The sequence below is a fragment of the Carcharhinus amblyrhynchos genome, chromosome 9 (genome assembly GCF_965287045.1).
Source record: "Carcharhinus amblyrhynchos chromosome 9, sCarAmb.v2.hapA, whole genome shotgun sequence".
Classification (NCBI taxonomy): Eukaryota; Metazoa; Chordata; class Chondrichthyes; order Carcharhiniformes; family Carcharhinidae; genus Carcharhinus; species Carcharhinus amblyrhynchos.
The window spans coordinates 5,251,139-5,272,854 of record NC_137332.1 but is presented as its reverse complement, the minus strand read 5'-3'; the positions used below and the strand labels follow the sequence as shown (position 1 = coordinate 5,272,854).

General features: G+C 43.2%; 1 protein-coding gene and 1 pseudogene across 1 annotated transcript; both read left to right on the top strand.

Moving 5' to 3' along the window:
- Window positions 1-1,760: 1,760 nt before the first annotated feature.
- Window positions 1,761-21,716, top strand: LOC145347567 (di-N-acetylchitobiase-like). The gene is made up of 7 exons (XM_080195108.1): window positions 1,761-1,904; window positions 9,822-9,960; window positions 10,756-10,964; window positions 14,569-14,740; window positions 14,825-14,922; window positions 16,990-17,151; window positions 20,914-21,716. The coding sequence occupies exons 1-7, from the start codon at window positions 1,782-1,784 to the stop codon at window positions 21,094-21,096; spliced, it is 1,086 nt and encodes a 361-aa protein (XP_080051234.1). The 5' UTR covers window positions 1,761-1,781; the 3' UTR covers window positions 21,097-21,716.
- On the top strand, window positions 11,413-11,529 carry LOC145348758 (U6atac minor spliceosomal RNA; annotated as a pseudogene).

Below are 21,716 nucleotides of genomic sequence, written 5' to 3'. Positions count from 1 at the left end.
CACAATTGACCACACCACCCTTCTCTAATGCCTTTCTAGTGTCCTCCAATTCAATCAGTCTCTTTTGTGCAAAACAGTTAAGCTAAACTAAATAAACTGAGAGACAAAGCAAGAAAGACAGCCCCTTAAAGCAGACCCAGTCAAAACACGACCAAGTTGCAAAAGAAACTTAAAACATTAAATCAAAAGATGATTAAGAGGGTCAATAATGCAATCCAGTCTCTGTAGTGCCCAATGGGCATGGAAGGCCTCAATGGTGCCCATGGACACCACATGCTCCTTCTCCAGGAATGGCCAGCCACAAATGTTGACGCAGTAGAAGGGCAGACAGTCAGTTTGGATGACATTTTAGATCGGACCTGTTTACGGTAAGTTTAGCCAGGCTCAGGAGCAAATTCATGAAGAGCTTCTGCGCCTTCCATGCTTGCCTCGATGCCAAGTGCCTGTAGATCGGGAACGTGGGACAAACAAACCACAACTTCTAACAAAAGTTGCTGTGGGTTGTGTCACCAGGTAAGAACAACAGATTTCCTTCCCTAAAGGACATTAGTGAACCAGATGGGTTTTTCTGAAAAACGGCAATGGTTTCATGATCATCATTTATTGAATTCAAATTCCACCGTCGGCCTTGGTGGGATTCAATCCCGGGTCCACAGAACATGAGCTGGGATGAATAGCCCACTCAATACCACTCAAACAATGACAATCTCAAACAATGATGAGACAGAATACAGAATGAGATAGAGAATCTGGTCAACTGGTGCGGCAACAATAATCTTTCCCTCAACGTCAACAAAACGAAGGAAATTGTCATTGACTTAGGAAGTGTAAAGGAGAACATGCCCCTGAGAACATCAACTGGGACGAAGTAGAAAGGGTTGAGAACTTCAAGTTTTTAGGTGTTCAGATCACCTGTCCTGGTCCTCGCATGCCAACTAAAGTTAAGAAAGCCCACCAATACCTCTACTTTATCAGACGATTAAGGAAATTTGGCATGTCAGCTATAATTCTCACCAACTTTACATATGCACCATAGAAAGCATTCTTTCTGGTTGTATCACAGCTTGGTATGACTCCTGCTCTGCCCAAGACCACAAAGAAGTAGAAAAGGTCGTGAATGTAGCCCAATCTATCACACAAACCAGCCTCCCATCCACTGACTCTGTCTACACTTTCAGCTGCCTTAGCAAAGCAGCCAGCATAATTACGGACCCCGCCCCCCGGGACGTTCTCTCTTCCATCTTCTTCTTTCGGGAAAATGATACAGAAGTCTGAGGTCACGTACGAACCGACCCAAGAACACCTTTTTCCCCACTGCCATCAGACTTCTGAATGGACCTAACTTGCATTAAATTGACCTTTCTCTACACCCTCACCATGACCGTAACTGCATCTTACACGCTCTTGTTTCCTTCTCAATGAACGGTATGTTTTGCCTGTATAGCTGGCAAGAAACAATACCTTTCACTGTAAATACATGCGACAATAATGAATCAAATCCAACCACTGGGCCATCGCTTCCCCTATGCTCACTATTCCTTCGTAATGCTTATTATCTTCATTTTGCTCACTATTTTACTTCCTCTGTCCCCCCGGTTAATTTTATTGGCACCAACCATCCCACGATGGTGGCACCACTGAATCTGTTCACCGGATCAGCCTTCAGCCATGGTCTTAAAGTCCCGGATGCTGGTAGAGCTCCGGAAAGGGGGCGGGGCTCGGGGGCAGCCGCGCGTCACTTCCGGGTCAGGGAGCAGGAAGTGGCGCAGCGGCGGAGCGGGATGCGGGGTTGGGGTTTGCTGGCGCTGGGCCTCGGCCTCCTGTTGGATTCAGTCACCGCCTCTGGGTGTCCGTGCCCCCAGCCGGAGCTGTGCCGCCCGCTGACCGGGGAGAAACCTTTCGAGGTCAGTGTAATCTTCCTCTGCCCATTCCGAAGAGGAACCGCTTCCTCTTCCTCTGCCCATTCCGAAGAGGAACCTCTTCTTCTTCCTCTGCCCAGTCTGAAGAGGAACTGCTTCCTCTTCCTCTGCCCATTCCGAAGAGGAACCGCTTCCTCTTCCTCTGCCCATTCCGAAGAGGAACCTCTTCTTCTTCCTCTGCCCAGTCTGAAGAGGAACCTCTTCCTCTGCCCATTCCGAAGAGGAACCGCTTCCTCTTCCTCTGCCCATTCCGAAGAGGAACCGCTTCCTCTTCCTCTGCCCATTCCGAAGAGGAACCTCTTCCTCTTCCTCTGCCCATTCCGAAGAGGAACCGCTTCCTCTTCCTCTGCCCATTCCGAAGAGGAACCTCTTCTTCTTCCTCTGCCCAGTCTGAAGAGGAACCGCTTCCTCTTCCTCTGCCCATTCCGAAGAGGAACCGCTTCCTCTTCCTCTGCCCATTCCGAAGAGGAACCTCTTCTTCTTCCTCTGCCCAGTCTGAAGAGGAACCTCTTCCTCTGCCCATTCCGAAGAGGAACCGCTTCCTCTTCCTCTGCCCATTCCGAAGAGGAACCTCTTCTTCTTCCTCTGCCCATTCCGAAGAGGAACCTCTTCCTCTGCCCATTCCGAAGAGGAACCTCTTCCTCTGCCCATTCCGAAGAGGAACCGCTTCCTCTTCCTCTGCCCATTCCGAAGAGGAACCGCTTCCTCTTCCTCTGCCCATTCCGAAGAGGAACCTCTTCTTCTTCCTCTGCCCAGTCTGAAGAGGAACCTCTTCCTCTGCCCATTCCGAAGAGGAACCGCTTCCTCTTCCTCTGCCCATTCCGAAGAGGAACCTCTTCCTCTTCCTCTGCCCATTCCGAAGAGGAACCGCTTCCTCTTCCTCTGCCCATTCCGAAGAGGAACCTCTTCCTCTGCCCAGTCTGAAGAGGAACCTCTTCCTCTTCCTCTGCCCATTCCGAAGAGGCACCTCTTCCTCTGCCCATTCCGAAGAGGAACCTCTTCCTCTTCCTCTTCCCAGTCGGAAGAGGAACCGCTTCCTCTGCCCAAAGGCTGTGTGTGTCCTCACTCTGTGAGGTGGAGGTACTGGCGTTGGACTGGGGTAAAGACACAGTAAAGAAGTCTCACAACACCAGGTTAAAGTCTAACAGGTTTATTTGGTAGCATATGCCACTAGCTGTAGGCTGAATGACCTTCTGTACTGTATGAATTCTGTGATCAATGTGTATTGAGATGGATAGAAAACTGGATAGCAGAGAGGAAGCAAATGGGAATTAATGAGTGCTTTTTAAATTGGCAGGCAGTAACTAGTGGGGTACCACAGGAATTGGTGCTGGGACCCCAGCTCTTCACAATATATATTAATGAGTTGGATGAGGGAACAAAATGTAACATTTCAAAGTTTGCAGATGATATCAAGTTGGGTGGGAAGGTGAACTGTCACGAGGATGTAGAGGCCCTTTAGAATGATCTGAACTGGACACGTTGGGTGAATGGGATAATCGATGGCAGATTCAATATAATTTGGATAAATGTGAGGTTATTCACTGTAGAAGCCAAAACAAAAAGGCAAGTTACAACCTGAATGGCTGTAATTTGGGAGAGCAGAGTGTGCAGTGAGTGAGACCTGGGTGTCTTTGATCACCAGTCACTGAAGGTAAGCATGCAGGTGGTAAAGAAGGCAAATGGCCTGTTGGCCTTCATTGCGAGATGTTTCAAGTACAGGAGCAGGGATGTGTTGTTGGAATTAAACAGTGTCTTGGTGAGGCCACACTTAGAGTATTGTGTGCAGTTTTGGTCTTTTTCTGAGGAAGGATGTTCTTTCTCTCGAGGGAGTGCACTGAAGGTTTACCAGACTGATTCTGAGATGGCGGCACTGATGTATGCAGAGAGATTGACTAGGTTAGGATTATTTTCGCTGGAATTCAGACGAATGAGGGGGGAGCTCAGAAAGACTTATAAAATTCTAACAGGACTGGACAGGGTAGATGCAAGGAGGATGTTCCCAATGTTCTGGACTCTCCCACCCGGGGGTCACAGTCTGAGGATTCGGGATAGGCCATTTAGGGTGGAGATTAGGAGACATTTCTTCACCCAAAAGGTGATGAGCGGTGGAATGCCAAAACATTGAATTTGTACAAGAGTGCTAGATATAGCACTTGGGGTGAATGGGATCAAGGGAAAAGAGGAGAAAGCAGGATTAGGCTATTGACTTGGATGATCAGCCATGATAGTAACGAATTGCGGAGCAGGCTCAAAGGGCTAGATGGCCTTCTGCTGCTCCTGTTTTCCATGTTTCTATGTGGGGTTTTGGGAATAAGGCCTGGGTAGCATTGTGGTCAGTGCAGACTTGATGGGCTAAATGGCCTCCTTCTGCACTGTAGGGATTCCATGAAATTGTATTTTGACCTTAGTCATAGGAATTAGGAGCTGAGCAGGTAATTCAGCCCTTTGTGATTCTCTGCCATTGAACATGATCATGGCTGACCTTATTCTGGTGTGAACTCCCCTTTCCGGCCTAATCCTCATAGCCCTTTACCTCACTTTTCATCAGAAACATATCTCTGTTTCGTAAATCTGTTGATTGATTCTCTCTCCACTGCACTCTGAGGCAGTGAGTTCCACAGATTCACAGCCCTCTGAGAGAAGTAGTTTCTCCCCCCTCCCAGTTCTGAACCTCCCTCCTCCACGCTATATCTATGACTCTATGACCTCGTGTTCCAGACTATCTCACAAGGGAGAACATCTGTTCAACATCCACACTTTTTGCATTTATTACACTTCAATCAGATACCCCCAACCCCATTCTTCTGAACTCCAGTAGGTACAATCCAACTATTCAACCATTCCCTGATTCCGGGGTTAAAGTCGTAAATCTGGTGACTACCTGAACTGCTTCCAGTTGCATTAAATGCCAAGATTCCATTTGCCTTTCTTACTGTATGCTGCACCTGCAAACCCACTCTCTACGATTCATGCACAAGGATACCCAGATCCCTCTGTACTGACACACTTTGAATCTGCTTCCCTTTTAAATAATTTGCATTTTTATTTTTCTGGTCAAAAAGGATAATCTTGTGTATCCACATTAAACCCTCTTTGCCAGATTCTGGCCTATTCTCCTAGCCTATCAGTATTGATCTGTAGATTCTTTATCTCTTCATCACAACCTGCTTTTCCATGTATTTTAGTGTCATCTGTGAATTTTGCTATGTAACACTCTGTCCCTGCTTGCAGATCGGTTATATAGGTCATAAATGGTTGAGGTCTGAAAACTAAATCTTGAGACACCCCACTAGTTACAGTTCATCATCTAGAGAGGGGCCCATTTATCCTGACGCTCTGTTTTCTGTCTGTTAGCCAATCTTCTATCCAAGCCAATACTCCACCCCAAGCTCCTGTGATCTAATTTTCTGGGTCAGTCTTTTGTGTCACACCTTGTCAAATGCCTTCTTGAAGTCTAGATATACCACATCCACAAGTTCCTATTATCCACCTTGCTGGTCACATCCTCAAAGAACTCCAGCAAGTTTGTCAAAACGACTTGCCCTTCAAAAAACTGCGCTGATGCTGCTAAATTGAGCTTTGTCTTTCCAAGTGTTCAGTCCTCTCCTCCTTAATGATTTTCTCCAGCAACTTCCCCACCACAGAGGTCAAACTAACCGGTCTATCGTTTCCCACCTTTTGCCCCTCTTTTCTTGAATTAGGGTGTCACATTAGTGTGGTGCCAATCCACTGGTACTTTTCTAGAATTTACGGAAGTTTGGAATACCGTAACTAAGGCATTCAATATCTCTGCTAACTCCTCCTTCAATATCTTCAGGAGCAGGCCACCAGGTCCCTGGGAATTATCTGCCTTTGATCCCATCAGTTTACTTAATACCTTTGTCATTGTAAAACTGGGATCCAGCTCATGATTAAACTGAATATAATTTAGTGAATCTTTGAACAAACATTAATATCAAATTGCTGTGTAACTGTTGTTGATGAAGTTGGCATTTCCCTAATGTTGCTCAGTGGGTAGTATGACAGCAACAAGACCTCCAGCAATGTAACCTGCAGACTTAGGTACGTTTATTATTTATTACTTTTACTGTTCATTATTTGGGGGGAAAGAAAAACCTTTCTTGTACAAAGGTGCAAGAATGAATGTAACACACACTGTCCTGACTTGGAACTATAGGGCAGCACGATGGCACATTGTTTATCACTGCTGCCTTACAGCGCCAGGGACCGGTATTTAATTCTGGCCTTGGGTGACTTTGTGTGTGAAGTTTGCAGTTTCTCCCCGTGTCTGTGTGGGTTTCCTCCAGGTGCTCTGGTTTCCTCCCGCAGTCTGAAAGACATGCTGGTTAGGTTGATTAGTCAAGCTCAATTGCCCCTTAGTGTCAGGGAGATTAGCAGGGTAAATACATGGGGTTACAGGGATAGGGCCTGGGTGGAATGGCTGTCAGTGCAGGCTGGATGGACTAATGGCCTCTTTCTGCACAGTAGGGATTCTGTGATTTTTGTAATCAGTGTTCCTGGCTCAAAGCCTAAAGTTCTTTCACTAGCAACATTGGGTTGCAGCAATTCAAGGAGACTTGATTTTGATTTGATTTATTATTGTCACATGTATGAACATGCAGTGAGAAGCACTGTTTCTTGCGCGGTATGCAGACAAAGCATACCGTTCATAAAGAAAGAAACGAGAGTGTGCAGAATAAGTAAAATGTTAGAATCCGTCATCAAGGAGGAAATAACGAGGCATCTAGAGAGGAATTGCTTGATAGAGCGGACGCAGCATGGTTTCATTAAAGGGAAGTCGTGTCTGACAAATTTACTGGAGTTCTATGAGGATGTGTCTAGGGCGGTGGATAGAGGAGAGCCGGTGGATGTGGTCTTTCTTGATTTTCAGAAGGCGTTTGACAAGGTACCTCACAAGAGGTTATTGCAGAAGGTCAGGGGACATGGAGTTGGGGGTAGGGTGTTAGCGTGGATAGAGGATTGGTTGTCAAATAGGAGGCAGAGAGTGGGGCTCAATGGGTGCTATTCGGATTGGCGGATGGTGACTAGTGGAGTGCCTCAGGGGTCGGTGCTGGGGCCTCAGCTATTTACCATTTATATAGATGATCTGGAGGAGGGAACCGAGTGTAGGGTGTCGAAATTTGCTGATGACACCAAGATTGGTAGAACGGCAAATTGTGCGGAGGGTGTGGAGAGTCTACAGAAGGATCTAGATAGGCTGGGTGAATGGGCCAGGAAATGGCAAATGGAATTTAATGTTGGCAAGTGCGAGGTGGTCCACTTTGGTAGGAATAATGGTAGGAAGGATTATTACTTACGTGGCAAAAAACTGCAGCAGGCGACGGTGCAGAGGGACCTTGGGGTCCTTGTGCATGAGTCGCAAAAACCCAGCTTGCAGGTGGTCAGGAAGGCGAATGGGATGCTGGCCTTCATAGCGAGGGGGATTGAATATAAAAGTAGAGAGGTCTTGCTGCAGCTGTATAGGACATTGGTGAGGCCGCAGCTGGAGTACTGTGTGCAGTTTTAGGTGCTGTACTTACGCAAGGATATTTTGGCCTTGGAGGGAGTGCAGAGGAGGTTTACTAGGCTGATGCCGGAGTTGAGGGGGTTGAGCTATGAGGAGAGGCTGAATAAACTAGGCTTGTACTGGTTAGAGTTTAGAAGAATGAGGGGAGATCTCGTTGAGACGTATAAGATGATGAATGGGATGGATAGGATAGAGGTGGAGAGACTCTTCCCGCTCAGAAAGGACAGCAGGACTAGGGGGCACAGCCTCAAGATAAAGGGGGTGCGGTTTAGAACGGAGTTGAGGAGGAACTTCTTCACTCAAAGGGTGGTGAATCTCTGGAATTCTCTGCCCGTTGAAGTGGTGGAGGCTACCTCGCTAAATATTTTTAAGACGCGGGTTGATGGGTTTTTGATAAGAGAGGGGATTAAGGGTTATGGGGAGAGGGCGGGAACGTGGAACTGAGCCACGACAGATCAGCCATGATCTTATTGAATGGCGGGGCAGGCTCGAAGGGCTAGATGGCCTACTCCTGCTCCTATTTCTTATGTTCTTATGTCGTGTTACAGTCATAGCTAGAGTGTAGAGAAAGATCAACTTAATGCAAGGTAGCTCCATTCAAAAGTCTGACAGAGCAGGGAAGAAGCTGTTCTTGAGTTGATCGGTACACAAACTCAGACTTTTGTATCATCTTCCCAACGGAAGAAGGTGGAAGAGAGAATGTCCGGGGTGCAGGTGCATGGAGTCCTTGATTATGCTGGCTGCTTTGCTGAGGCAGCGGGAAGTGTAGATAGAGTCAATGGATGGGAGTCTGGTTTGCGTGATGGATTGAGCCACATTCTGCCCCTTGCCAACGAAGGGATAAAAAATAACTCAACAGTGTGGCAAGCTCTCCAGATGAAGAACCCTCCTTGCTGTACAAAAGAGCCAGGTTAGATGATGCAATTTTAATAATCATCAGGTCCACATCACAAAGTTACTGCTAAAGTAACTTAAAAGGTTCATTTGAGCCTATGAGACGTGTGATGTGTGAAATGCAGTACGTGATTTGTTGGATGGAGATGGTGAGCGCTGGGGATGAGTCAGGTTGCTGCTTAGATGAAAGATACCAAATTCTGATCTAATCATGTTGGCCTTAAAATAGAAATGATGATTACAGAACCTTACTTTCAAGCGGAAAGTTTTACATTCTGTAGCATTAAAGTCCATTCTGAAAAGAGTTTTGTTTACTTGAAGTGTACTGAGCAGCCACAAGGCTGTGTCCTCAGCCCCTTACTATGCTCCTTATACACCTATGACTGTGGCCAAATTCCCCTCATACTCAATTTTCAAGTTTGCTGATGACACCGCCATGGGTCAATCTCAAACAATGATGAGACAGAGTATAAATGAGACTGAACATCTGGTGAACTGGTGCAACAATAATTGCTTCTCAATGTCAACAAAACAAAGGCGATAGTCAGCGACTTCAGGAATCTAGTGGAGGACATGCCCTGTCTGCGTCAATGGGGACAAAGTAGAAATGGTTGACTGTTTCAAGTTTCTAGGTTTATAGATCACCAGCAACTTGTCCTGGCCCCCTTACTATAGTGAAGAAAGCCCACTAATGCCTCTATTTTCTCAGAAGATTAAAGAAATTTGGTATGTTCACTGTGACTCTCGCCAATGTTTACAGATGCACTATGGAAAGCATTATTTCTGGTTGTATCAAGCTGGGTATGGCTCCTGCTCTGTCCAAGACAGCAAGGAACTACAAAGGGCCGTGAATGAAGCCCAGTCCATCACTCAAACCAACCCCCAACCCATTGACGCTGTCTACACTTTGTGCTGCCTCAGGAGAGCAACCAGCCTAATTAAGGACCCCACGCACCCCAGACATTCTATCTTCCGCCTTCTTCCATCTGATACAGATACAAAAGTCTGAGGACGCGTGCCAATCGACTCGAGAACAACTTCTTCCCTGCTGTCATCAGAGTTTTGAATGGCCCTACCTCGCATTAAGCTGATCTTTCTCTACACCCTAGCTATGACTGTAACATTACACTCTACACTCTCCTTCTGTATGAATGGTATGCTTTGTCTGTATAGTGCACAAAAAAATGCTTTTCACTGTATACTCACATGTGTCACAATAATAAACCAAATCACTTGGAATGTAGTATTGGGGTGTGAACTAGTGTCTTTCCTCATATGGTTCAGCTCCTCTCAGCCTTATTGTGGTGGAAGTTCTGAGAGATTGTTCTCTTTCTCTCTCCTGGCTGCAATTAAATTTACATGGTTATCAATTCTTTCTTATCCCTGTAGCCTAGTGGCAATACATTGTTAAGAGAAAATATATTTGAATGAAATGTCAGTTTATTTGTCATTACTTTAGCTGACTTTTTTTTTATCAGGTTTTGGCTTTTGACGTTGGTGGCACAAATTGGAAATATTATGACTGGTCTAAGGTCACGACCATTGCAGCTTTTGGACCGTACGACCCTAATCTTGTATGTTATGCTCATACGAATTATGTTCGAGTTGTCCTGAAAGGTAACTAATTTATCGTGGAAAGAAAAATCATCTTTTCCAATGCAAGCAGTGTTATTGAGAACCGTATAAAAGAGGCATGCTGTACACAGCCTTGACTTGAGTGGTACACAGCCTTGACTTGATCTTGCAGAGCTAAACTTCTTTCCCAACTCTGCTAAAATATAAATTATAATGTTCTACATTTCATCTACAATATTATAACTTGTACTCGGCATGCAATTTCTGTTGGTCAGATTTTTCACAATTGAGTGTCAACGTTTTCTATTTTATAAGTTCCTTGGGAGTCCTGTGAAGTGCCTTGGGTTTTATTTTTAACAATGTTCTGTGTTATGCAAGGATAAGCAGTTGTGTTTGTTGCTATTGTCTGCATAGAAACTGCCTCAACAATTGTTATTGTGATTCCAATGAGAAACAGTACAAATGTTCCAGCTGCCTGTTTGGGTGGATTTAGAAGATTCACATAAGCAAGAAAGATGAGTTCCTATGGTGCTCTGGGAAACATTTATCCCTTGCTCAATAACATCAAGATGCCAAACTTTCCTTTATCTAATCTGGTTTCCAATGTGGAGTACCATAAGCGTAGACAAGGGTCATGGGTGGAAGAGGGAACTCACAAGGTTAAAATGGCGGCGCGGGCTCGTTGGGCCAAAGGGCCTGTTTCCTATGCTGCTGTTCTTTGTTCTTTGTTGTTTGTACCACATTTGCTAATTGATTACACTTCAAAAGTACCTGTGTAATACTGTGTTCTATGAAAGATACTGAATAAATGTAAGTTGGTTCTCTATCCATCACCAGGAGATGTACCAATAAAGGACATCATAGACCCAACTAACCGAACGTCTTGGATCAACAATCAAGTAAAGTTGGCAAAACGCCAGTTTATGGATGGAATTAATTTGGATCTGGAGGAAGCTGTTGAATTTGGATCCGAAGGATATTATGCACTAACTCAACTAGTGAACGAAACCACACAGATCTTCCATCGTGAAATACCAGGGTCTCAGGTAAAGAATTTTTTAAAAAATAGGGCAAACCATTTAATTCCAATGCATTTATGAAGAAACATTTAGCATTTTCTTAGATAAGTAAATTAACATGATGATTTCTAGCTGCTGTTTGTTAATGCATCATCTTGTTTCAGGGTTGCTTGGACCATGGTTGAGCTTAGAAACTTTAGACTGAATCAGCTTAAAGTGGAAGTGCAGGAGAATTGACGATGCAACGTTTGTAGTCCAAAATTAGACGAGTAATGTGAAACCCCGCTGCCGGGGGTGGCATGGTTCAAAGTGTAATTTTGAATAAGTTTTAGGATGAAATAGAACAGAAGGAGGCCGTTCAACCCATTGTGCGTATTTTGAAAGAATGATCCCATTTCATTGTAACACTGTGGGGTTACAAACAATATGTTTTCCGTCAATAGTTATCTAAATATCTTCTGTAAGTTAGGATTCAATGTTGTACGAAAGGAGAGAAGATTAGCACTCCCCTTGATAAGGATGGAAGGGGCCCTAGTGACCTTACAACACACAGATGGTTAAGGCGTTGCCATCTATTTAGTGGCATCTCCTTAAAAGGGGTCAACTTTCAGGCAATGCATTCCTGCAAATGCACAAAACTTCCCCTACATGCCTCTCTTCTCTTAGAAATTAAATCTGGGTGTTTTGGTTTCTGACCTTCCTCCCACTGGAAATAGATTCTTCCTTACTTTATGAAAATCCTGCTTAAAGGAGAGAAAAAGCTTATACAATCCCCTATAACACTCTTCGGGAATATCTCACTGCTGCACGCAATAGGTTACACTGAAATTAAGGGATCATTAAGTAGTGAGAACACAGTAGCCTCTCAGTGTCAGGGACCTGGGTTCAATTCCGGTGTCGGGCCACTGTCCGTGGAGTTTGCATATTCTCCCCGTGTCTGCGTGGATTTCCTTCAGGTGCTCTGGTTTTCTCCCACGATCCAAAGATTAGGTTGATTGGCCATGCTAAATGGACTGCAGTGTCAGGGGATTAGCAGAGTAAATATGTGGGGTTGGGGAGTCGAGCCTGGGTGGGATTGCGATCAATGCAGACTCGATGGGCCGGTGGCCTCCTTCTGCACTGTAGGGATTCTACGAAAACTGCAATTTTTCTTAATTCATTGGACGTTAATGTCACTAACTGGGCCAGCATTAATTACCCCTTAAGTTGATTTTGTTTATTTAGTTAAACATAAGATATCCCTAATTGTCCTTGAAAGCTGGTGGTAAGTATGTGAAATAGAACTGCTGTAGTCCATTTGATGTAGATATGCCCACAGTGTTGTCAGAGAGGGAATTCTGAGATTTTTGGCACTGACTGCAAAGGAGCAGTGACATTGTTCCAAGTTAGATTGGTGTGCTTGAAGTGAAGGGGAGTTTACAGGTGATCTTGTTTCCTGGAGCCCTTGTTCTTTTGGGCAGTTCAGGTTGAGGTTTGGAAGTTGCAGTGGAAGAGGCCTTGGTGTATAGCTGTTTCATGGCGCGCGTTGATGGAGGGAGAGAATATTTATTATAGTGGGTCGGGTGCAAAACAAATGGGCGTCTTGGGTGGTGTCAAGCTTCTCGAGTGTTGTTGAAGCTGCACTCATCCAGGCAATTGGAAAGTCTTGCACCACACTCCCGACTTGTGCCCTGTGGATGAGGGACAGGCTTTGGGGAGGCCCAGTGTGTGATGGGTGAAACCAACTTACTGTTTCAAGGTTTGCGCATGACAGACCTTACTAACTTGGATTACCTTCACTTCATTCTTAAGTACAGCCTTACTAACGTCCTCTGGTTAAGGTGGTGATTGCATTAATCACACAAATACTGTTTTGTACTGTATTATCTGATGTCAGCTGGGATATCAGAGGGCACAGTTTAACCCCAGTGCTTCCTTCTGTGCTGTAACCATTCAGCCAATTGTGACTGTGCCATCTGAGAGCTGTGCCCATGCCTTTTCTGGGAGCCTTGTTGTTCTTTTTCTTCAGATAATTATCAAATTTCTTTTTTGAAGTGGTGATTGAGTCTGTCTCTGCCACACTCAGGCGGTGCATTCCAGGTCCTACGTTTTGCATTTCAAAAAAAAATAAATTTTTTAATGTCACCTTTCCACCAGTGGGAACAGTTTCTTCCTATGTGTTTTTTCTAGACCTTTTGGTAACAGTGTTTACACACTGCTACCAAATCTGTTCTCAAAAGTTTTCTCCTCGAGGCACAATGGGTTAGCACTGCTGCCTCACAGCGCCAGGGACGCAGGTTCAATTCCCAGCTTGGGTCACTGTGCAGAGTCTGCTCATTCTCCCTGTGTCTGCATGTGCTTCTTCTGGGTGCTCCGGTTTCCTCCCACAGTCCGAAAGATGTGCTGGTTAGACGCATTGACCATGCTAAATTCTCTGTGTACTCGAATACAGGCGACTCGGGGATTTTCACAGTAACTTCATTGCAGTGTTAACGTAAACCTGCTTGTGACACTAATAAAAGAGAATTGTCCTTGTAATTGTAGTCATTCTTATTAAACTTTTCTATTCCCACTCCAATGCATTTGTGTTCTTCCTAAAATGTAGTATCAAAATTGGCACGGTACTCTGGTCAAGCATGGCCAGTGTTTTATAATGTTCATCATCATTGCTTTTGAGCTCTGCCTCCCTTTATAAAATACAGGGTCCCAAATATTCTATTCAACCTGCCCTACCACCTTCAATGATTTGTGCATATGTACCTACAGATCCCTCTGCTCCTGTGCCTCCCCTTTAGAATTGTATCCTTTATTTTCCTTTTCCTTAAAGTTAAAAAGTTTATTTATTAGTCACAAGTAAGGCTTACATTAACACTGCAATGAAGTTAATGTGAAATTCCCCTAGTTGTCACACTCCGGCACCTGTTCGGGTCAACGCATCTAACCAACACGTCTTTCAGACTGGGAGGAAGCTGGAACACCTGGCGGAAACCCACGGAGACATGGGGAGAATGTGCTGACTCCATCAGACAGTGACCCAAGCCGGGAATCGAAGCCAGGTCACTGGTGCTGTGAGGCAGCAGTGCTAACCACTGTGCCCTTGTTCTTGTATATTTTCACACTCATTAAATTTCATGCACCATTTGTCCGTCCAGTCTTCCCATTCTACCAGTTGTCTATGTCCCCTTGAAATTTAACACTATCCTCCACACCGTTCACAGTACTTCCAAAGTTTTTTGTCATCAGATTTTGAAGTTGCGACTTGTGCACCCAACTCTACGCAATTAATAAAATTCAACACGTATGCACTGGCCTTAATCTTGCCCTCGGGGAACCTCACCATATTACCTTTCCCTCTCTGTGAAACAACTATTTATTGCCACTGTTTGCTGTCATTTATGCTGTTCCTGTTCTTTTTATTCCATGGGCTTCCAACTTTGCTGCAGTTGAGTCACAACTGGATGCCTTTAGGAGTGGAGAGAAAAATTGGAGGAAGGTACAGTGTAACTGTTGGGGAGTTAAACCTGACCAGTGCTTTGATAATGTCTTAACATCTTCCCCATTAAATTCATAGCTGGGAGAGTGCTTAGTAGCTATGACTTGGATCCAACATAATGTATGAACTAACATCAACTAACTTTTGTTTGATGCTTAGGTCACATTTGACGTGGCATGGAAGCCAGGCTGTGTAGATGGCCGATGCTATGATTATGCAGCAATTGCACACTTGTGTGACTTTATATTTGTGATGTCCTATGATATGCAAAGTCAAATTTGGGGTGATTGCATTGCAAAGCCAAATGCGCCATATAACCAGACTTTAGAAGGTATGTAGAATATGACTTTCTGGTTCAGGAACTACTTGCCTCATATTGTTAGTCCATGACAATTTTTTTTTTGGCTCTGTTTAGGTTACAATGCTTATCTTCAACTGGGTATTCCCTCGGTAAAACTAGTAATGGGAGTTCCATGGTATGGTTATGACTATTCTTGCATATACTTGCTTGAGGTGAGGTATGGCTTCCAGCTATCCTAATTATTTGGAATAATTTTATCTTGTTGCTGTGCAGTTTGATTCCCTTTTCAGGAGAAATTATTAGATCATGATGCACCAAGAATTAGATTGAAGTCAGCTCATCTGATACACATCCCTCTGAAATTTAGGCTTTCCATTGGCTTTTCTCGGGGTTCACTTTATTCATGCTATTTTGTTTTACTGACGCATTCCCTTAACTGCATGATTCTAGGTTGTAAATCACAGGCTTCTCTGATCTTTTCTTAAAGCATTTCAGTTTCATACACGTGGATATAGCAACAGGAGTGGGCCATTCAGCCACTCAAGCCAGTTTCACCAATCAATTAGATAGTGGCTGATTTCTATCTTTAATCCATCTACTTATCTTGCTTCCATAACTTAATACCCAACATCTCTTCTCTCAAGCATGTTGTTGTCCCCAAATCTTTTCCTTCTTTCTCAACTTCACGTTCAAATCCCTTTGACCAAGTTTCTCCCGAGGTGGATATGCCGGCGTTGGACTGGGGTAAACACAGTAAAAAGTCTGATAACACCAGGTTTAAGTCCAACCGATTTATTTGATAGTACACTCACTAGCTAACCCCGAAAGCTAGTGAGTTTACTATCAAATAAATCGGTTGGACTTAAACCTGGTGTTGTCAGACTTTTTACCAAGTTTCTCCCTCCATTGTACAATGCTGCTCCTGCATTGTTACCACTAGTATCCCCTTAAGGATGTACTCTTGGTCTCCCCCTCCTATTTCTCAGCAACCCACCACCTTTTGATGACATCAACTGTCCACAAAATCAGTTTTCACATTTATCCTGATAACACCCGTTTGGCTCTATCTTTCCACTGCCTCACTTGCCTTTCCGCTATCTCTAAACTTGTTTGTCTAACAATCCAATTTTGGAAGAACAGAACTTTCTACCAACATAAACTGAGAGACTGAAGCCACTGTCTTCCCTTGCCACCAAATCCATCCTTCTCCTTGACAGCACTGTCTGGCAGAATGGAGTGTTTGCAACCTTGGTGTTACGTCTGGCCCCCAAGCTGAGGTTCTAACCGTGTATCCATGCCATCACTAAGGTTACTCATTTTCACCTTGGTAGTGTTGTTGACTCTGCTCTTGCCTCAGCTTATCAACTGCAAAAATCATCATCATCTATGCCTTTGTTACCTCTATTGCATGTAGTCCTGGCATTGCATGTAGTCTTCCATATTTATATCCTCAACTTTGCGAGGCGGGTGTACAAAACTGCTGCCTTTGGCCTAACTTACAACAAGTCATGTTCACTCAACTTCCCTCGGTTTGCTGACCTTCACTGGCTCCCAGTTCAGCAAGATTGGGAAAAAAATATTCACATCCTTCTTGTCAAATCTCTGACCCTACTTCAGTTCCTCTTTAAAACCTACCTCTTCAAAGCTTTTGCCTTAACATATCTGGTTCAGCTTTTTGTTGGATGAAGTTTGTGAAAAGGACCTTGGAACATTTCAATATTTTAAATTTGTTTTTTTTTTGTCTGTCAAAAATCCATCCATCTCTGTTTTGACATCTTCAGTTGAACGATCCTGAATAGTTTTTGGTGATTGTGCTCCGGAATTTTGCTTTCTTTTTGAAGCAATGGTTCTTGATATTATTCCTGAAGAGCCTAGCTTTAATCTTAAGTCACGCTGCCCTTTTCTGGGCTCTCCTAGCAGAGGTTTCTCTTTCTATAACTGACCATCTTAAACACATTAACTGGACCCTTCCTTAATCTGCTATGTTCAGAATTATTGCTATCCAGTTGAAGCTACAACATTCTCCTTGCCTATAAATGTACCATTTAACTTCTACATTTTAATGAGAACTGTCTTTCTTTACTGTAAGGTATAAGTTTCTCTAATTTGTCCTTCAGAACCTTTTACATTGAGGATCAAATATGCCATTCCTACATTTTGGAAGTTCGCGAACTAATTATATTAACAATTTAGAATGGAAAGTTGATGGTCACATTGGCTGGTCCATACAAATATTGTGCAATAACAGACTATTTATTCTCGATATTTGCATTTTTCAGGCTGGTGAATGTGTAATCCAAAGCATTCCTTTTAGAGGTGCCCCTTGCAGTGATGCAGCTGGATCTCAGGTTCCATACAAAAGGATCATGGAGCAACTCCCCAAATCAATCAGTGGCAGATTTTGGGATGATGACCAGAAAGCTCCATATTTTATCTACAAGGTAATTCTAATGAATGGCTTCATGGTGGTATAGTTAGAAAGTTCATTAGTAAGAAAGAAAACTTGAATGCAACAGATTACAGTTATACAGATGGAACAGTCTTACAAAACATCCCGTTTAAAAAAAAAACTCACTCAGTTCGGACACGCAGCAAAATCTAAGAACATGCAGAACCATGACTGCTTTCTGAAGCAAAAATTCTTCTGATTTCTGGATGGCATCTTCAGATTTCAAAATTCCTCTCTGTGTCGAGTTGCCCCCAGGATATCTTCCTCACACGGCTCAACATCTCTTCAATTTTTTTTTCCCCTTTCATCTTTGCTTCCATTATCCTCAGCAGCTGTTTGAACTTGGCTTTTCCAAAAATTCTTCTTCTTTTTCCCCTTTTAGGTCAAATAAATTTTTATAACCTTCCAATGTTTACTTATGAAACTTCCTAATTTTTAAAAATTCCATTCTCTCTTTTAAAACTTAAAAGCTGAAAAGTCAAGCCCCTCTCTATTTTTATGCATTTTTTTTAAACCTAGCCTATTTATTTATAAATCCACTTCACCAGAGCTTTATCACAAATTATGCATTTAGGATTTTACCCTTATGAGCTCTCTCAGAGAAGTTATCTGTTAGCCTTTCCCCACGTTAATTAAATGATTTGCATGTGCACCTGACGCGCGCACAGCCTTCTTTACAAAATAACACACTTCTCCAAAAATGCACACTTTTCAAAAAGATAACTCCATCCTGTCAACTGCTAATGTTGGAATCTAGAATTAAAAACGTAAGCTGAAAATGATGGAAATACTCAGCAGGTCTGGCAGCGTTTACTGAGAGGGGAACAGAGATCACAGACTTGAAGCATCTCTTTCCAGACCTGAGTATTTCCAGCATTTTTGTGCTGTTACTGTAGCACAGTGGAGATCTGTGTACTGTAATTTTCTCAATAGAATGGCAGCATTGCAGTCCTTCTTGACTCAACGGTCTGAGTAGAAGATTGGGCAGAGTTGGAAATATCTCATTTGTAGAATGGAAATGCAAATAGTTGGAGAATTGACAAGAAAATTGGGAATACAAAGTGGCAAATCCACTTCAGTTTTCTAAAAATCATTTTGTACAACCAGTTGAAATACCTTCTCAAATCTTTGTCTGTGGCAGAAGTGATTATCCAATGCTGTATTCACTAGCCTCCTATTTTTCATTCTCAAGTCTGAACTCATCCAAAACTCTTCTGGCCAGCACCTGTTGACCTGACACTTTTGTTCTTGCTGTTGTACCTTGTTTCAGATCTATATGATGTGTGCCCCTTCCTACATATGTATCCTCCTAAAGGGCCTCTTGAGATCATTGCCATTCTTCAATTCTGGCTTCTTTCCAATGCACCATTTTTTTTTTAGCGCAACCATGCCATAAGCCATCGCTGTCTTCAGCAGCAGATTTGTGTCCCTAATTCTCTCCACTTCCTCTTATTCTAACTTCTGCTTCTTTCCTCCCTGAAGATGCTCTTTTAAAAATTGCCATCTTTGATCACCTGTCCCAAAATATCTCTGCGTGGCTCTGCTTCAAATTTTGTTTGGTAATCACTTCCATGAAGCACCTTGGGACCTTTCTTCTATGTTAAATTTTTGATGTTACTATGCTTGATCATGTCTGTGACATTCTGAGGTATTCACAGTGCAATGAGAGTGACTGTCCTTGACGTCAAGGCCACGTTTGAGCAGAGTGTGGCATCAAGGAACTCTGAGAAAACTACAGTCAATGGGAATCAGGGAAAGGGACAAGGTGAAACTCTCCACTGGCCAGAGGCATATCTAGCACAAAGGAACAGAAGGCTTTTGACAAAGTCCTACGTAAGGAATTAGCATGTGAAATTAAAATGCATGAGATATGGGGTAGTGAAGTGAGGTGGATATAAACTGGTTGGCAGACTGGAAGCAGAATTGGAATAAATGGGTCTAATTCTGAATAGCAGACAGTGACTAGTGGGGTACCACAGGGATCAATGCTGGGACCCCACTATTCACTACATATTCATGATTTAGATGAGGGGTCTAAATGCAATGTCTCCAAATTTGCAGATGAGACAAAGCTGGGTGGGAGGATGAGCTGTGAGGAAGATAGAGATCTTCAGTGTCATTTAGATAAGCTAATGCATGGCAGATGCAGTATAATGTGGGTAAATGTGAGGTTATCCACTTTGATAGTGAAGGCGGATTATTATTATCTGGCTATAAATTAAGAGAGAGGAGTGTGCAGCAAGACCTGGGTGTCCACGTGCCCTATTCACTGAAGGTAAGCATGCAGGTGCAGCAGGTATTAAAGAAGCAAAAGAAATGTGAGCCTTCATTGTGAGAGGATTTGAGTTCAGAGCAGGGATGTCTTGCTGCAATTAAACAGGGCTTTGGTGAGATCATAGCTGGAATACTGTGTGCAGTTTTGATGATCTTATCTGAGGAGGGATATTCTTGCTATCAAGTGAGTTTGTATTTGATGGTTTACCAGACTGATTTCTGGGATTTCGGGACCGACATTGAGGCGCAATTGAGTTGGTTAGGATTTTATTCGCTGGAGTTTAGGAGGATGAGGGTGGATCGTGTAAAAACCTAAAAAATTCTAATTGGGACTAGATAGGATAGATTTTAGATAGGGTAGATCTTAGAATCATATTCCTGATGTGAGAGTCCAGAACCAGGGTCATAATCTAAAGAAAAGAGCGGTAACCCTTTTAGGACTGTGATGATGAGAAATTTCTTAACCCAGTGGTAAGCCTGTGGAATTTGCTACCACGGAAAGCAAAACATTGTGGGCCAAATTTTCCTGTCCCGCCTGCGACAGGAATCAGCAGGTGAGGAATGGTGCACGTAAAGATCTGTTGACCTCGGGTGGGATTTTATGACTTTGGGATGAGCGTGGCTGTAAAATCCCACCCTGTGTGTTGGGGTGAAAGTAGGGTCAGGCTATTGAATTGGCCGATCAGCCATGATCATACTGAATGACAGAGCAGGCTCAAATGTCTACCCCTGCTCCTATTTGTTTCTGTGAACATGGTTATGGTCGTTGGGCTGAATCATCTCAGTTAGGACTATGCAGTTGGAGATCCTCAGGTTAGTGTCCTCAGTCCAACCATTGCCAGATGCTTCATCACTGACCACCTCCCCTTATTCTACCATCATCATTAGGTCAAAAGTGAGGATGCGTGCTGATAATTGTACTGTTAAGCAATATCGTTGAAAACTAGAATATTGAAGTATCAGTCCCTGGCCATATGTAACAGGACCTGGATAACATTTGGTCTTGAGTTGATGTGTGGCATAAATGTTTCTTGCCACTTAAGGCAATGACTATTTTCAACAAGATAAGTTAATGTCCCCATGACACTTAATGGCATTACATTGGTGAACCCCCTACTATCAACATCCTGAGGGTTACCATTGACCAGGAATTGAACTGGACTAGCCATACAAATATTATAGCTTGAAGAGCAGTAAGAAGTCTCAACACCAGGTTAAAGTCCAATAGGCTTATTTGGTAGCAAAAGCCAGTAGCTTTTGGGCCTCTGACCCTCCGCCAGGTGAGTGGAGAGTTCAGAACTCTCAATTTTTGCATCCTGTGAAAGAATAAAAAAAAGAGTTTTTTTTAAATACAACAGTTCTATTGTTGGCCTAAAATTATGCTGCAGGATGTTAGCAGATGAATAGTTTTGTTTTATTGTAACGCTCAGTAACCTATTAAATCATCTGCACTTTGTGTAACTCTTAATTTTCATGGCAGGTTAATGGTACGTACCATGAGGTTTGGTATGATGATCCACAGAGCATTTCAATCAAGGCATCTCTCATCAAGAAACTCAATCTCCGTGGCATAGGCATGTGGAATGCGAATCTGCTGAATTATGGCGATCCATCAGCTGCAATGCAAACTAAAGCAATGTGGGATGCTCTGTACCCTTTCTGAGGAAAATTGCCAGCTTGAATCATTGAACCTCGTGTGACTATTTTGCTAACCGCAGCAGCAAAATGTGAGCTGGCTTGCAACAATCAAACCAGTGCAGATCTAAGGAATAAATTTAACATTTTATGTATCAAATTTGTACTCAGTAAAAGGCGGATGCGCTAAAGTGAGCTAATGCAGCCAGCATTTTGGCATGCGTGTTTATCAGTCTTCTCCCATATACTGCTGCTATTTATGAACTGCACCAAAACTTTGTCAGTTAACATAATGACAGAACAAAAATTCTTGCCATCAGATATTTACTTTGAGGAACCATTTGACTTTTCTGTTGATAATCAATTCTGATATGGACCTGTGCTATCTGTTTAATGCACATCTTGATTGCTTGATTTTATTTTGCTGCGATTATGATTTTGAACTGAATGTAGGTAAAGGACCTTAAAAACTCAGTTTGAATGTGTCAGAAGCAATCTTATTTATATTGTTGTTTTTAATTAATATTACAAAGTGTGTAACTTGTTTTTTCTAACCTTGCGCACTTTACAATTTTCTATTTCTGAGAAGCAGTTTAGCTTTTTTACAAAATAAAATGTTTACAACATGTTTGTGTTGTTGTTGCAGTA

What these genes read in the sequence shown, in the direction of transcription:
- LOC145347567 (XM_080195108.1), top strand. Translation starts at nt 1,782, where the DNA reads ATGCGGGGTTGGGGTTTGCTGGCGCTGGGCCTCGGCCTCCTGTTGGAT. An exon ending in CCGGGGAGAAACCTTTCGAG is followed by an intron (nt 1,905 to 9,821) that starts GTCAGTGTAATC and finishes TTTTTTTATCAG; the next exon opens with GTTTTGGCTTTTGACGTTGG. An exon ending in ATATAACCAGACTTTAGAAG is followed by an intron (nt 14,741 to 14,824) that starts GTATGTAGAATA and finishes GGCTCTGTTTAG; the next exon opens with GTTACAATGCTTATCTTCAA.